The 17986-nt window shown below is 38.6% G+C and overlaps 1 protein-coding gene across 4 annotated transcripts in view; it reads right to left on the reverse strand.

Moving 5' to 3' along the window:
* OTOG (otogelin) overlaps nucleotides 1-17986 on the reverse strand; it is a 120162-nt gene that overhangs the window by 58253 nt on the left and 43923 nt on the right. For all 4 annotated transcript variants that reach the window (XR_008238711.1, XM_052811048.1, XM_052811047.1 and 1 more), the window contains exons 22-24: nucleotides 13876-13919; nucleotides 12537-12690; nucleotides 443-550 (exon numbers count right to left, since the gene is read on the reverse strand). Coding sequence is in view for 3 of the 4 variants with exons in the window: in XM_052811048.1 (XP_052667008.1) it covers nucleotides 443-550; nucleotides 12537-12690; nucleotides 13876-13919 (306 nt within the window). In the remaining variant the exon portion in view is untranslated. The remainder of the gene's footprint in view (nucleotides 1-442; nucleotides 551-12536; nucleotides 12691-13875; nucleotides 13920-17986) is intronic.

A 17986-nucleotide genomic window follows, 5' to 3' on the forward strand; every position in this document is an offset into this window, starting at 1 on the left:
GGGTGTATGCTTATGGCCACAGGGCTATGTTTTGGGTCCCTAGACTGCTCAGATTCAAGGCTAAATGTGAAAACGAATAAGTAAAAAGCTTTAACAAATGTCACTCAGGTATAATATTTGAAGGATTTTACCTGCACTTTAGGAACACTGGCCAAGGAATATTAATTTAGATTGCCTTGATAATAAAAAAGTGATTTTTTTAAATCAAGCTTTTTTTTAAAAAAAATCCCAAATAGCTGTTATTAAGTAAAAGCTCTTTGAAACAACAAACCCTAAAAAAAATGCCATTTTAATAGCTCTTCAAACAAATGTAAATACAAAATTAGGGTAAATGATTTACCAAAAGCTGGTGTGAAATTTATGATTAAGAAACATGAAGTAATAATCAATCTATAAATAAACAACTAAACTGAAATAATCACCTAAATAGATCTCTGCTTACCATGTATGACAGGAAGAAATGACTTTGTCACCTGGAAAGTATTCCTTTCCTTTCCACGAACATGGACATTCATCTGCGACCAAGCACACATCCCCATGTTTAACAAGACTATCAAAATGAGAACAAAAAAATATACATTCAGCAGAAGTACACCTGGTATCTAGATACAAAAATATTTTCCTAAACTTTTAAATTATTATTACTGAAAAACGAATAATATTTTAAATATTCTGAAGTTGAAAAGGCACAATTTTATTAATAATTATATATGAGTAATTTGGTAATTTCCTTTCACAGGTACCTAAATATTTTATCTTTAGTAAGCGCTAGCACTTTGGGCACTAGGCCTTCAACCACTAACCCTGTGAAGACTTATTCATTAACATAAAAATTTTAAGGTCAGGGAAACTAAGATTTTCCAAACCTCCTCTAAATTTCACCAAATTTATTGTAAGTTAGCCAATTAACATATATTTAAGTAAAGCGAAGAGATCTTCCAAGAGATGTAGGAGCCATCACGCCCCTTTGCTCTAGTAATATGTGCTCTATCAAAAGTCAGTAGCTTATTTATTCCAAGAATTTTTAAATAAGAATTTCTTCTTGTTCTCTTCTTTTCTTCACCTGATTTAAAGAGCTTTCATTTGCTGCATAGTCTTCCTACAGCTATAGTTACTGCTCTTGCTCTATGAATAATTTAATCAGTATCAAAAGAGCTATCCTGGTTGCATGAAATTAATTGAGTATGTATTTCTGTACAGCTAGCACCTTCATGCAAGCAATCACAAATACACTTAACTTTATTAGCAGAAATATCCTCACAGCCTTCAGAGGTGATTTTCATGATAACACAGGTAACCATACACATAGCTATTTACAGTTCAAGACTAATGTATAAATTCGTGCACATAATCACAACTCTTAGACTAAAAACTGAAAATTCAAAAAAATTGTGAAAAAGATTCCATTAACATTGAAAGAATAGAAGAATTCCTGCCCAGCAAGACTAAATAAAGCAACTAGTCTAAATTCTAAAGTAAATATTTGTGGCTTTTAATAATATCCAGAAAAATTGAAATATAAGAGTTAGATAAAGAGACATCTCAAACAGATTCTACAACTAAATCTAAAGAAATATACCAGAAATATTGAATGATTTTATTTTAAAAGCTATCTTTTCACTGAGCCCAAGAAAGTTGTCTTTCTCACAAAGACTGATTCATTTTTTAAAAATATTGTAATGCTATGAGACAGGCAAACAGGTAACAGTATAGGACCTAAAGGTCCACTAACAGACAGAACACCACCTTTGATAACAAATCAATCTGCCAAATCAAAATTGTGAAATGTAAACTCTTGATAAGCTACAGCAGTGTCTTTCACACTAACTGCTGTAGCTCCAATTTGTTTTGTGTTCCGTATCTGTTCCTATAGAGGATCCTGTTCAATACAACGTAAGAAGCTAGAGCAACTAACACGCTAGTTACACAGTAAAAGGATTTCTTACAGGTACCACACAACCTACAATTATCCCTGTTTCCAAATGATAAGTTTTGAAATGTATTTGTAGTGGGAAATAAACAAGTATCTTAAAATGGTGGTGTTGGGCTGATAACCTTTTTTCTTTTTCAAGGTAAGATTGTTTAGAATTCCAGTACCTCTCTGTAGTAATACAAATTTTATACAGGTTTTCCTGTGCTCCTAACAGTTCTCTGAAGAAAACAGATTTGGTGTTTCTGATGTTTAGCACTGTAATATGGGCAAGATACTGCACCACGGACAAGAGATCATAGGTGTGAAGCGCATCCGTGACAAACAGGGTGATGACATTTTTTTTTTCCTGTTACCCAAAAGGAAAGATTTCAACATTGCATTTATCATGGAACATTTTATTTGCTCATATTAATGAACTCATAATTTGTGTACTATGACTCAGCCTCTTCTTCAGTGTGTTATTTATCAGATGGAAATTTACAACTCTGTAGCTCTTCTTAATGGGAACGTGCAGACATCATAAAACTCCCTCCTCCATTAAACTGAAAAACTGTAATTTTCCCCCAGGGTATGCAAAGCATTCCTTGTAATCCATAGTTATTTCAAGTATTATGTCACTTGAAGAAAATCACCTGTGAGACTGAAATTCCCACTGGTTCAAAGCTGCTCAGAACTAAACAGGGCATGTTCAGAAACAAAGAGTGTCAGACTGACAAAGTAACACTAAATGCAGTTTTTTCCTCACATTATTACCCTGGCTGAAACAAGTGATAAAAGCTTTCTCTCTTGTAAAGCCAAGCAAATGGATAGATTTCAATGATCTAAGAATTCACCACAAATACCCTACAGAGAGGCCTTGCACAGCTCCCCTTTGAAGTATCAGATGTTTTTCTTGATGCCTATACTTACTGTCCAACCTACAATGAACTGCAAAGATACAATGATAGCTATCACGCTTCACCATACTGAACATTCAGTTTCATTACTATCTCATTATTATCTATAGCTTTGTTCGTTCACATACACACAAATATGCAAATAATCATGGTAAAGGCATCATTAGAAACAATGCATGTCCCGTGAGTCAACAAACACTGCTTTGCTTCTGCAAAGCCCACAAATCTGGACCAGAACACTAAAAAAACTCTCAGCCTCCACCAGAGCAGTTTTCAACAGGTTGTGTATTCCCTTCCCCTGGACAACAGACTACTGCCAACTGATTTATGCAGCCACAAACCCTTTTGCCCCAGCACCACATCTGCTCTCCGAGGGTTTCACAAATCTTCCTACAAAGGTCTGTAATACAGTTTAAGGGAGGTAAAAAGAATGAAATAAGCAGCAGATAACGTTTCTAACACCAGAATTCCATTACCACCCATGACTTCCCTAAGCAGAAAAGAGGATAAACAAATTTTTAAAAAACAGTAGATGTTGATAATGTTACTGTAGCACCTAATAGCTTCATTATAGCTCACTCACTGTCTAGACAAGGAGAGTTACTATATTCCTGCTGAGTGTTTCCTTACTTGTTTGGGGAGCTTTTTACAGTCCACCTCTTCTCCCCCTGCAGTTTATTATAAAGAAATATTAAGTAATTTTGCAGAATGCTTAAAGGGGTTTTAGTATCCTTGCTGTATCCTTCTGTGTAACCACTGATGTCAATGCTTCAAATGAGATAGTCAGATGCGTGCACTTCCGCAGTTTCACCCTGTATTGGGAAACCCCCCTTTGTTCAGCTCTACCATCAGCATCTTACTGATGCTAAGCAGATAAGGCCCTAAAAAAGAAAATTCACAGAAACGGTAGTAGCAGCTTAAAGACCAAAGGTAAGTGAGAGTAAGAAAAACAAGAGCAAGAAGTAGAATGACAGGGATTCATGCAGATTCCCATATTCTGCAACCTTTTCCACAGAGGCCTCTGAAAATTTGGCTCATCCATTGCCTGTGCCTCCTCTGAAGTCCCCTTGAGCAAAAAGCAGCTCCTGCCTCCACACACCTTCTACTGATTGATGTGGACAGAAGAGAGCAAAATCATCTCACAAATCACAAGTGTAATGCTCATCACTGCATAAAACCTGGGTACAGGTTTTGCTGCAACAGGAAAGTAAAGCAAGAGAGGGACTCTCTTGACGTGTCTCATTCTAAGTAGAAAAATACTATGCGAATTAATCAAAGCGACTGAAAGAAGGAGGGTAAGAACACTTTCATTAGCACTTCTTTTTTCCCCATATGTTTTATTTTTTAGTTTGTGCTGTAGGGAAGGAACACAAAAAGAGGGCAGGGACTGAGGACCATCAGAAAAAAAAAAAAAGAGGGGCCTCTCCCACCCTGCTCACAGTCCATCAGGACTAGAAGGTGGGGGTCATCTCAAAGTACCCATAGCTCTCACAGCTGCATAAGGAAGTGGTACACACTGTGTCGTCATCAAGTAGCACATAACCCAAGGCAAGACTGAGGGGAAGGAAGGCTGAGGTTTGTAGTTTGTCCCAGCCTATTTCACAAATAAGAAGTACCTGGACTGTCACTGTATTGGTGTGATGTTTGATACCTTTCTATGTCATCTCAGCTGTACCTCGTATCTACCAATGTTACCTGAGGACTACAACTCAATTTTTTCAGCATTCAAGTATTTTTAATTAAGCACACTGGATTAAAACCTCTCTCTACATGCCCTCCAATAGTACCATTTTCTTCAAGAATAGTGTGAGTATAATCCAGTCCTAAAAATCATCTAAGACAGGACTCCATGGGAAAGTGAGGTACCAAAAAAATTGCCATTTGTGAATGGCCAAGGGGACAATAGTAGCTGTCCCTGATCTATCATCACTGGTTCTTCTCAAAAGAATTGTACACTTTGGGGGGGGATGAAATATTATTAATTGTGCTTTTGGGGAATGAATGTATATTTGCAGACACATGTCAAAGCGTCATCCCGGTCTCTTTTTGTAATAAAAAGAATTTCAGAAAGTAACTCCAAACATAACACAAGTTTTTCTTTCAAACCAAATGACACACAGTTCAATGATTCTCTTCTTAAAAACACATGGAAAAACAGAAGGTAATATAAAAAGGTGGTCAAGAATACGACTGATACTGGTGAAGTTTTACTGTGAATTAAATAAAAGTACAGAAAAAAAAAAAGAAAAGAAATTTGCTTGCAGCTAGTGTAAACTACAAAGTAGGAGACCAAGAGCATTTTGGAAGTATTGCAAGAGGAAATAACAAGCACTGAAATATATCAAGAGTAGTAAGTCTGCGGAGCAGAAGAGGATGGAAGAGAAGAACTGGATTGTCTTGTTATGGCACTGCAATGGAGGTACATTTAGTCTTTGGAAATAAACTTTAATCCAATAGCTTTAGCATGCTGTAATTCTATAGCCATCAGAAATAGAAATCAGCAAATAAACCCTAGTGTGGATAAATATGCATTCCTGAAGCACCCAAATACAGGAATGTTGATGCAATCTTTGTAACAGAATTGCACAGTAGAGTGCATATCCATGATGGTATCCCCATGGGGGGTAATCCTTGTTTAGCTGGAAAACATTAAGTCTTCCTGAGAGACCTCTTCAAAACTCTGCCTAAACCAGAAAAAAATTAGAAATACTTAGCATGATAGCAGCGGCAGAGCCATCCAGAATAGGTGTGAACAAAACACTACTTTTATTTTCATGCTCATATTAATACATTCTGAGCTTTACTTCTCAAACTGAGTAGCAGTAGGTCTTTTGAAAAAGGATACTAAAAACATACCAAAAGGACAGGACTTTGAATTCATCTAAGGAGACATATTTTAAGACATGAAACAGTCGATGTAATTACTTCTATTAAAAGTTAGTTTTCTAAAAATATTTGATACTGAATAGCATTCTTCCTCCAATTTTCTTTTTTAAGCTCCTTACATGTTATTTGGTACAGTACACCACTTCAGAAATACAGTGATAATTTAGAAATTTTTGGAGGATAAACCTGGCATGATATTCCTTTCTTAGTTACAAAACTTCATGACAATTACAGAATACTACAGCTTCCAGTTTACTATCTTTTCATAGCTCTATTTTATGAGAGCAGTAAGTGATGAAAAAAGAAACAGACCTAAAAATTCTTATTGCAGTAAATTGGCCCAAATATAGTACAGTCCTGGTCCAGCACAAAAGATAACCTGTGACATAGAATACTCTAACAGTTGTCTGCAGGGGTGGAGTCTTGTCCTACCACGCTAGAGAACACTGTGTCCAGCCTGGAAAGGCCATGTAACTCCACACCACTCATTCAAGAGAGAAACTGGGATGGATATTGAAACACTAGCATCAAAACCTGGTCCCACAAATGTCTGTGATGTCTTAATGATATAACTCAGTGTGCCAACATTGAAGCATTTGGAATCTGGGAAAAAAAAAAATTGCATGTACTTTGGTACCAAGAAAATTAAAATCCCAGTTAACTTTCTCCATTCTGTGAAGTGTCAACCACAAGCCACATCTACAGAAGTTCATGGCTGTAAAGTTGGCGAAATGGGACCTCAGCTTTTCGGGTTTTTCTCTCCCCCCCCCCCCCCCCCCCTTAATTTTGGTTTTGGGAGGTTTTTTGGGTGGGGGGCAGGGAAAGAGGGATTGGTTTTGTTTTCCCTAAATGTATGTAAGAAAAAAAAATTCTCAGAGATCCTGCTTAAAAATGTGGCTCACAGTTATAGACAATTAAAGCATATAGTGGAGGGGAAAAAAGAAAACTTTGATACAGCAATGTCATCTTGTATTCTTGAGGTTCAGACTCATAGACCATGAAAATAAATACACATACTTGGAGAAATGGAGCCCAGTATTTCAAAATAGCATGTAAGCGTTCCTTTCATGCTTCGAACTATGATCCCAAAATCTGTGTTCTTGGTCATTCTACAATGATGTTGACACTCTTGATAAATACCAAGTTGGGTAGTGGATGCTGCTGAGCTGTGAGAAGTTAAGTGACCTGGACCTACAGATAACCGCTACTAGCAGCCAGCTGAGAATGCATTTTTTATTCCCTTGCACTACTAACATTGGGGGGGGGGGGGGGGAATGATATCACTGAAACAAGGAGAAAATTACAGCTAGTTTTATAACCTTGATTAGGAAGAGAAGTTTGGTTATGATTTAAAGTTCAAAGTTAATCATGCCAAAGATTCACTAAAGTTTCAAAATACCCAGGAGTTAGCACAGACTCCTTCACTTAGTTAATTGTATAGCAGTTGGTTTAATTAACATAGCTTATAGAGGGGACAAAACCACAAAAGGGAAAAAAATGTGGAAGACCTAGTAAGTAGGTAACACTGAGGTCCTAACAGAAGTCGTAGAAATAATTACTATTTGCATTTGGGGCAATATGTATTGCAAATTATTGACATAACCCTCAGAATTTGTATTTATTATTCATATTTAGGGGCTGGAGGGCCTCGGTTTTTACAGCAAGATGGAATTAATGTATAATATACACGGAAATTATTAAATATTTCAGTTAATAGAAATATGGATGGATAGATAACACTAATGTATATTATTAAACAATTCAATCAAGTCAGTCCAAATAAAAGCATATGTCTTCAAAAAGATGACAGTGCTTTTCTTGTGGTAGCTTTTCTCAAATGAGGTGCTTGACAATGAATGGATAAAAAGAACATACAGCAGGTGGACCCCAATGTTCAGTTTTCTCTTCTAGTAGGGACATTTAAAAAGATGCACTTAGTTATATATAAATACTTTTTAAAAGGTCACATATAAGGAAGAAAATTCCCTTTACAAAAACCCCATCTGTTAATACCTACTCATTTTTTCTTTTTTAATGATGCATACTCAGTTTTACAAGTCTCAATCCATTCTTCACTGTAGTAGCATTTTTTGTTGGTTATTTCAGAGCATTAGCTGAGATCAGGAAGCAAGGAGCAGAAACTACCCGCCCAACTTCGGTCTGCAGCTTATAACCATAAAGATACGTTTATCTTTTCTTTAAACCCCAAAGTGCTATTAGAACCTGCTATACTTAAAATGAATCCATCAAAAAAACCCAAAATTGATAAAAACAGGATTAGCACAGGTATCAGACATCACTGGTTGAATTCAGGCTGTGCAGCTTAGCTGGACTGAACTAGTATTGTTTAGTTCACACACCTTGACAACAACTCTGCTCCCTGAGGCAGGGCCCTTCATGTTACTCAGTGTTACAAGTTCTGTAATTTCTAATATTTTTATATATCAAAAAAATTGACCTCTGGTTATTCTGAGGGGCCCTCTATTAAGAGAAGGGAAATTTTAAGGGGGGGGGGGAATGGCTTTTAAAAAAAGGCATGGGATCGATTATATCGAGTAGAACCTCTATGTTCTATATCGTGACCTATGACATAGATAAACCTGTAATATCGACACATTCCATCTCTGAGATCAATTAATCAATATTTCAAAAGCATTGTAAGGTAATCCTTTAACAAATCCTGTGTTAAATTATCAGTCCTTTTTCATTTCTGTGTGCCTCCTAGGACAATGCACAGGGAATATTTGCAAATCTCTTCCAGGGATCCTTGGCATTGCAGTATGGAGTTCGGTTCATTCCTGCAGCCCCAAGGATTACATGAAGCCTTCACCACTACTACTGGTTAACATGAGAATAGCAGGGAGGCTGCTCTAAAATGTTGGTGAATCAGGCAAAATAATTACATATGCAATATGATTGTGGCCTCTATGCTGCAGTGATATGGTTAAAAAATTCCAAGAACATACACCCACACAAAACAGTACCAAGTAGCCACCAAAATTCCAGCCAACCCTCAACTGTCAGTTTGAAAATCTATATACATTGTGTATACAGTAGAGTTTTTTTTATACTGTACACTATATGAAGCATAGAACAGCCAAATCCAACTCATGGTGCGGTGAAGGGTAAAATCAATGGGGGAAGTGAGAAAATACAAATAAGTTTCTTCAGGAAAGTGACTGTTGTTCTTGACAGGAACAATAAGAGCAGGTTATAAAGAACAATGAACAGAAGCTGGCTGTTTCAGAGATCATTATTGGTGTGACTAGAGACCATGGAAAACACAGAATAGGACAGGCACAAACCAGCATAAGTCCATTTGTGGTAAACATGTCACATAGTATGCAGAAACATAGGAAATACTACTTTTTTTTTTTTCCTCGCTTTTTCTTTCTCTCTGTCTTTTCTCTTTGTTTCTTCTGCAGTCTGATTAGAGTCTGTCTTCGTGTCAAATCACACATTTGGTATAGTTAAAGAGGAAAAAAAATTATTTGAATCATAGCAACCCAGAAGCAGAAAGTGTAATTCAAAGATTGAACTTGAAAAATTATGAACTGTGTTGTAAACAGAATATTACCTCTTTTTCTGGAATGCAGCATGGAAATATAGGAAATTGCCATTTAAACAGTGCCAGATGAAAAACAGAAAAACCACAAAATCTGAAAAATCGCTGAATATGTCAGCAAAGCAGGGTGGAACAATATTAGAATGTGTGTTCCACGAGAATTAAGTGTTCTACCTCAATCACTTCTAAAACAGAGGGAAAGTATATGATCATAATTTTTATACTTTAAGAACTGTAACCCATACAATGGGAATGATCTCCTGTAAATTTAAATATTTACAGCATAGTTACTTGCATCTGATTTATTCACTGCAGACTAAAAGGGAGGTCAAATGATTCACACTCAGAGACAACTGCTACTTTTCACTATGATTTACTTATTTTGTATTGAATTTCCATTTCATGCAAGTTCCACTAGAATGTACTCTAAGCACAACAAAGAAGGAATGCTACAAATAGTGAAGTATTTGAAAGAATATTTCACTCTCCAGACACTAGAAAAATAGACTGCAAAATAAAAATATTGCCCTCTTGAAATCTTAACACCACTTTCTGCAAATACAGGTTCTTTCACTCTCTTTCTGTGTTAACTACCTTTCATGGTATCACTGAAGAATAATCATCCCACTGAACAGATTGGTAAAATCCTTCCTCCTGAAACAATGCAGCTTCCTATACAGGTTTCTCAGCTGTGACGTACTCACTTTTCTGCACCAAGTTTGTTTTTTATTGTTTACCTAAATCAACCAAAACTAATCAAGCATGTTAAACTGATTTCATTACTGCTTAAATCTGCTTAAGCTTACAGATAATGAATGAAGCTAAACTGATGCAAGATCTCGAACAGGAACAAAAGCATGAATAAAGGAATGAAACTAATGATTTCAGGTAAAGAACTAATGTTAAGATCAAAGAAATTCCATGGATGGTTTACCCTTTTAAAGTGGACAATGTCACCTCAGTTTTATATTTCACCAGTAAGAACTGATTGCCTTGAAAGGTGATTTTGAAGTTGCACACATTCACAGTGAATTTGAATCCTGCACTACTTGAACTGTCATGAACATAGGATAAGGTGCTGTTTGAAGGTAATGGTATTTGTTCCATCCTTCTCTTCCAACAATTTGGTTTTGTCTTACTGTGTTGCTCTGACTCGTGGTCAATCTGCAGTACAAATCATTGGAGTGTGAATTCAGTGACTGCCTTAAAACATTAGGACTATTCAGATCCAACAGCTTCAATTCAAAAGCAACTATTATTAAAATGATCAATACACTAAGATTCGTTGTCTAAATAAAAGAACCTGCATAATTAATACATAAAAGTCTCTTGTGTTTCCAAAAGCATACCTAAAAACCACACACCTTCAGGACCACCTTATTTTTTCTTAAAGCAATCTCAAATAAAAACAAATGTATATGCAGTATAGGACCACGGAGGACAAATACTTAAAAGATATCAGATTTGACTAGCTTGCAAGTAACTCTATAATTCTCAATTTATTTTAAACTAAACATACACGATTCTTGGATTACACCTTGTATTCCAAACCATGCAGTTTGTGATCATGGAAACAAGATGCTGCCATGTTAAATTTCACATAAAAGGACTGGCAGAACCTGCAAACTTGTTCCCTTGCCTTTTGAGGAAGTGTCCTTCAAACACTGCATAATTGCCTTTTGAGGAAGTGTCCTTCAAACACTGCATAAGCACTTCCCTGTCAGTCAGAACCTGGGACTATATATATTAAACACATAGAAACAAATAAGTACTTTGTCATTTCTACTTCATCAGTAGAGATTGATATTCCTGGTTCAAATCCTAGGCTTGTGACACCGTTTCCTAGTTCTAACTTAAGCACTGAGGATAAAGTCCTACAAAACAAACAAGCCCCCCCCCCCCAAAAACCCCAACAAAAAAGTTTGTGTCAGTATCTCTTCAAGCTGTATCAGTGTACAGCCATAGGAGAACAGAATTAAGTTTGCCAAAGTTACGATAAATACAGAACCTCTTAATTTTGTATTTGTGTCTCTAGGAAATTATAAAACTCTGCCCCTTGTAACTATACAAATGTATTATCAGAGCTTTGGGATCACCAATACTTAACACTGAGCCTTCCAATGCTAAAAAACATTTTCATTGCTTAAATTCCAGAACTCACTTACACCAGGACACAGTAGAAAAGTTCACAATCCCAGTGGTCATGCACAGGAAAATAGATCATATCAACTTTTTATTCTCTTCTGAATTGCCTGCCATACAGTGCTCCTGAAGGTAGCCATTGGCTTTGAAGGGTATCAGCCAGGTCCAACAGGATGAGTTTTTTGCAATTCTGAAAATGTCTGCCTCCAGTTAATTTCAAAATCTATCTTAGCACTGTACATTTTTTCACCAATGTACCACACTGCTAGTTGGACTAATTATGGGTTCCATTTCATGTGAACAGTTAGACGTGTCATGCTTCTGAATGTTAAGGTAAAAAACAGAAGTCTGAGTAGCAATCTTTTACCATGACACAAAAATCTACATATAAATGAGCAAGTCCACTGACTTCAGCTGAGCTCTTTCAATCCAGTTCAACTGAGGATCTGGCTTTTACTCTTTGTTTTGAGGATACTCTCAAGGCATTAATGCTAATTTTAGAATGACAATACTCAAAAACTTCCAAGCTATGTGCTTAAGAGACTAAATCCCGTCAAAAGCAACATAATTTAAACCATAATCGCTATTTTTATATTCTCAAATCTCTCAGCAATACAGTGCTTGGTTCCAAAACACAACAACAGCTCATCTACACATTTTCAGCATAAACAGCTGAAAATTAAAATATCCTTTTGAGGGAAAGAATACTGAAAATAATGCCTAGGAATGAAGAAAAAAGCCTCCCTCAGTGAAATGTTCAAATAAGAGGTTAGCTATCTGAAAAAAAAATTACCTGGGTAAACATGATTCTGCTGTAGTACAGGGATTGAATCAAATCATTTCAATGCCCTTTCTATATTCTTGTTATTTTGTTTTTATTGTTGTGAGGTATTAGACCTTTGGCTCCACCGGTCTCTTGGTTTACCATTTCTTATGTCTTCAATTGCCCATATCATTGTGTGGTAAGCCTTCACAAGTTGGATGCTCACCCTTGACACCTCATATTCTCCAAGCAGAAATGTGGTATGTCCTCAGCAGAATTAATTACCCAATGGCTACTGAAGGTAGCCATCTATGTTTATGCACCAAAAGATGCAAATCTGTCTGTACTCACCCCAGTGGACAGACACAACCTGAAACACAAGGAAGGTGTGCTGAGAAAGTGAGGTTTAGCAGCTGATTCTCACAAGTTCTCTCTCTGCTGAGTTCAGGATCAACTTGTGGATTACTGCAGTTAATATAAATCTGTCCAACTGGGCAGCTGTGTGCTGGGGGAAAAAAGTGACAAACACATTAGTCTTCACACCTGAAATTTTGTATTCCATAAAAGTATGCAATAGATTTAGATTGACAATATGTTAACACAGAAGTGTAACATCCAGTAACACCCAATTGCCTGTCTCTCCTGAGCATAGTTAGCTTCACAGAACCCCTATAAATCTCATACAAAATACTGAAATGAATACACTTGTTTAGTAAAGGACATGACTTTCTAAATGGTCACTTAGGAATCAGCCCTCCAAAACAAAAATGCAAAGTACTACCAACAGAGAAACAAATCAACAAAACCCAAAAAATTTCAATAAAAGGTCTGAGAGCTGGATGCGACTTTCCATGCTGGAGCCACTGACTATGAACAAAACAACTCTACCACACAATGGCTTTTAGGCTGCGCTGAGCATACTGTGTATGTGCAACAGAAATGCTCAAAGTGGTGGCGGTGTTTTAAAGTGGTTTTGGTTGGTTGCTGGGTTTTGTTTATTTATTTATTAGGGAGAGAGGTTCTGGATAATTGTCAAATCAGTACAACCACCGCCTTCAGGCGCACAGGGAACAGATTTCTGCTGAAGGCCAAAGAGTTGGCAATTCTAGAACTGAAACCTCAAATAAAAGTCCTTCTCACTGAAGTAAAAGGAGCACCATAACAGTATGGACCATAATACTTAACGACATGTAAAATATACTGTAATAGAAAAAGCACTTGTTACATTTTTTTTTTGTTAAGTATGACAGAAGAAATATTATTTTTTCATATTTCAGTTACTCAGGGTTTGTGGAGAAAAGAAAAAATATCTGGGAAAAATTAATGCCAGTGTTCAGTTCCTACAACCGTGTTTTAGGGGGCAAAGCTAACCTTTGTTCTACTGAAGTTCTGCTGTTTGTCATGCAGCTAAGCATGTTTACATTAGCAATCTAAAAAAAATTAGTATTTTAAAGCTCTGGGGAAAAATATGTTACTCAGCTTTAATAGCATTCTGGACAGTTATGCTGCTGCTTTGCACCAGCCTTGCTTTCAGTCACACAAATGTGTAATTCCTGAATTACAGATCACCTCCTGCAAATTATTCATTTGTACATATTGCACAATCTTCTACTACAGATAAGGGTTTCCACAGAGATTGGAGGATACATATTCATTGGAATTGAACTATCTTTTCTCTCTCTTCACTCACCTATTATGTTGTTATCACAATTCATTACTCCATCCCTGCAGTGGCTGCAATAAAAATACATCAAGATGTAAAGAGAGCCAGGAAGATCTGAAATATTAATGTTTTCTGTTTAATAATGAAGCATTCAGTATGAATCAATACAAAATAACTGTATAAATATGTTTGCATTGAACATTAGAACTGTGGATAAAGTCTGCATTGCATTAACACCTGAAGAATATTAATTATGTTTCAAATTTTTGCTTTCTGCATAATGTTACTATAAGTGAAAATGCCTGGGCTAACATAAAATTACATACAGAAATACACCACTATACTGCTCCCAAAGACGTCGGTGCAGTAAGAACAAACCAAGCCCTGCACATAACAGAATCATCATTATGTAAAACAAAAATGCAATGGGTAATAGCAACAAAATGAAACAAAACCCTAAACACACACACGTACATGTTACAGCAAGCTCTGGGTATGTACTCTTATATGAACATTCTTAACACTACTATAAATGCTCCATTTTCCACACCACCAGCTTAGAACTCTGCTGAAAAGAAAGCTATTAGTTTATGTGAAAATCTTGACAATATCAACAGTTCTTAATTTATCCCATAGTTGAAGGTAAAACTCCAGTGTTGAATATAATACAATCACAAGCTATTGTGACTGCAACAGTTTTTTGTACTGAACTGGAATGACTTTTCCCCATACAAAACACAGTAACAGTAGACTGATAACTTCCTCTTTTCTCAACCACTCCTAACATGGATCATGAACAATCTACACATCTGAAAACATCTCCTAATATAATGAATTTCTATCTCATTGTCCTGGTTTCAGCTGGGATAGAGTTAATTGTCTTCCCAGTAGCTGGTACAGTGCTATGTTTTGAGTTCAGTATGAGAAGAATGTTGATAACACTGATGTTTGCAGTTGTTGCTCAGTAGTGTTTAGTCTAAAGTCAAGGATTTTTCAGCTTCTCATGCCCAGCCAGCGAGAAAGCTGGAGGGGCACAAGAAGTTGGCACAGGACACAGCCAGGGCAGCTGACCCAAACTGGCCAAAGGGGTATTCCATACGATGTGACATCACATCCAGTATATAAACTGGGGGGAGTGGGGGCAGGGGGGATTGCCGCTCAGGGACTAACTGGGCATCAATTGGCGGGTGGTGAGCAATTGCACTGTGCATCATTTGTACAGTCCAATTGTCCTGGTTTCAGCTGGGATAGAGTTAACTGTCTTCCTAGTAGCTGGTACAGTGCTATGTTTTGAGTTCAGAGCGAAGAATGTTGATAACACTGATGTTTTCAGTTGTTGCTCAGTAGTGTTTAGACTAATGTCAAGGATTTTTCAGCTTCTCATGCCCAGCCAGTGAGAAAGCTGGAGGGGCACAAGAAGTTGGCACAGGACACAGCCAGGGCACCTGACCCAAACTGGCCAACGGGGTATTCCATACCATGTGACGTCCCATCCAGTACAGAAACGGGGAAGTGGGGGGCAGGGTTTCGCCGCTCGGGGGACTGGCTGGGTGTCGGTCGGCGGGTGGTGAGCAATTGCACTGCGTATCATTTGTACATTCCAATCCTTTCATTATTGCTGTTGTCATTTTATTAGTGTTATCATTATCATTATTAGTTTCTTCTTTTCTGTTCTATTAAACCGTTCTTATCTCAACCCACGGGTTTTGCTTCTTCTCCCGATTTTCTCCCCCATCCCACTGGGTGGGGGGGAGTGAGTGAGCGGCTGCGTGGTGTTTAGTTGCTGGCTGGGGTTAAACCACGACAGTCCTTTTTGGCGCCCAACGTGGGGCACGAAGGGTTGAGATAACGACAAACCTGACCAGAGCTTGTTAAAACAAGTTTGTTATAAGCATTCATTATATCGGTCTAATAGTTGCTGGTCATTATGTTGATTTATGTGTTCTTAGAGTTGTTGCTCTGGTTTTTAAAGTTCTGTTATGTATCACCTCGCTTGCTGTATGTAGTCCCTCTTCTGCTGCTTATCATCCGTGGGAGGTGGATTAAGGTTTTCGCTTTGATGTATTGTATAACACTGGTTTATGGTATGATAAAGTCGTCGGCTGTGGGATTAATCCGGTACTTGCACCCAGCATTGTCACCTTTATACTGTGGAAGCCATCTGTGGGAAACTATTAATAATTATACCATTTACCTTTCCTCCTTGGAAAACCAGTCTATGGGTGGGATACCTTTCTTCCCCTCTCCTTTCTCCCTCAGTCCAGTTACAATGGTGTTTGAGAATTTTGAAAAATTTGAATACTCTTGGGATGTTGGGACCAGCACGGTCCTAGCCCTACTGCTAGGAATTAGCATGCTTCTGAATGTGGTTCAGCTCTCATTTAAGGTTAAACAACTATTTAAGAAAATCACCCAGAGATCTGCCCCAAGGCTGGATAATTATGAGTGGCAGGGTGTGTGGGGTAGTATGGGCAAGTACCTAGAAAAGTGGGCACCTCCAGTGTTTTGGAAATTCACCCCTGAACAAGTGCAGAATCCAGAAGAACTAGTAAAATATTTGGAAAAGGTATGCTGTCACCCCGGCAGCTCCAGAGAGATACAAATTACTGCAACGTGCTGGGGCCTGGCCCATGCCTATCGAGCCCTGTTCGACACCACTCAGTACCCTCAAGGGGAAGAGAAGGTCTCTGGACCTAACAACAAAACGATGAGCACTGTGGCTATCCAAACCTCAGTGACAGGCACTGCAGCCCCTCCAGCCTCGGCAATGAGCACGGCAGCTACCCAAACCTCGGCAACGGGCACTGAGGTCCCTCCAGCCCCAGCAACGAGCACAGCAGCTACCCAAACCTTGGCAACAGACACTGCGGTTATCCAAGACCCGGCGAGCGGTACTGCAACTGAACCAGTGGACCAACCTGCACCAGTATCAGTTGCCCCCGTACAGAAAAAGAAATATACAAAAAATCAGTTCGCTTAGCGAAGGATGAAGGCGAACCAGGGTCATCACGGGAACAGGAGGAAGAGGCAGAACCAGAGGTAATAACCCGGTCCCTATCCTTGAGTGAGCTGCGGGATATGCGAAAAGATTTTGGCCGCCGTATAGGTGAGCATATTATCACCTGGCTCCTCCGATGCTGGGACAATGGGGCTAATAGCTTGGAATTAGAAGGTAGGGAAGCCAAGCAGCTGGGATCGCTTGCCAGGGAAGGTGGCATTGACAAGGCAATTGGAAAAGGGACACAAGCCATCAGCCTCTGGAGGCGACTCCTGTCAAGTGTGAAGGAAAGGTACCCCTTTAAGGAAGATGTTATATGTCAATCAAGCAAGTGGACAACCATGGAAAAAGGTATCCAATATCTGAGGGAATTAGCTGTGCTAGAGACAATTCATCATGATCCGGACAACCCACAATTACCCAAAGATCCAGACGAAGTCCAATGCACACGACCCATGTGGCGGAAGTTTGTACGGAGCGCACCATCGTCCTATGCCAACTCACTGGCAATAATGACCTGGAAAGACGAAGAGGCACCGACAGTGGATGAAGTGGCTCGCCAACTCCGTCAATACGAAGAGAATCTCTCCTCCTCCCTACAAGCCTGCATTTCGGCTGTGGAGAAGCTGTCCGAGGATTTCCAGCAATTCAAAGAGGAGATGTCCTGTTGCCCACCTGTAAGGACCAATGTCTCAGCTATTAGGAGTGAGCGCTCCTCTGCCCAAGAGAAAGAATATAGAAGGTACACACCGCGAGGTGCCCTGTGGTTTTACTTATGTGATCATGGAGAGGACATGAGGAAATGGGATGGAAAACCTACCTCGGTCCTAAATGCACGGGTACGTGAGCTGCGAGGAAAAAACACCACAAAAGGGGATTCTACCAGGAAAAATGCCGCTCCGGTTTCCAAACAGAGTAGAAGGGCTGATCTTATTTCTGATCCTCTTGAAGGGACTTCTGAGCCAATTTTACGAGAAGTGAATACTGGATACTCTGACCAGAATTAGAGGGGCCCTGCCTCCAGCCAGGTGGAGGAAAGGGATAACCGGGTCTATTGGACTGTGTGGATTCGATGGCCTGGCACGTTAGACCCACAGGAGTATAAGGCTCTAGTAGACACCGGCGCACAGTGTACTTTAA

Source organism: Harpia harpyja, chromosome 16 (genome assembly GCF_026419915.1).
Source record: "Harpia harpyja isolate bHarHar1 chromosome 16, bHarHar1 primary haplotype, whole genome shotgun sequence".
NCBI lineage: Eukaryota > Metazoa > Chordata > Aves > Accipitriformes > Accipitridae > Harpia > Harpia harpyja.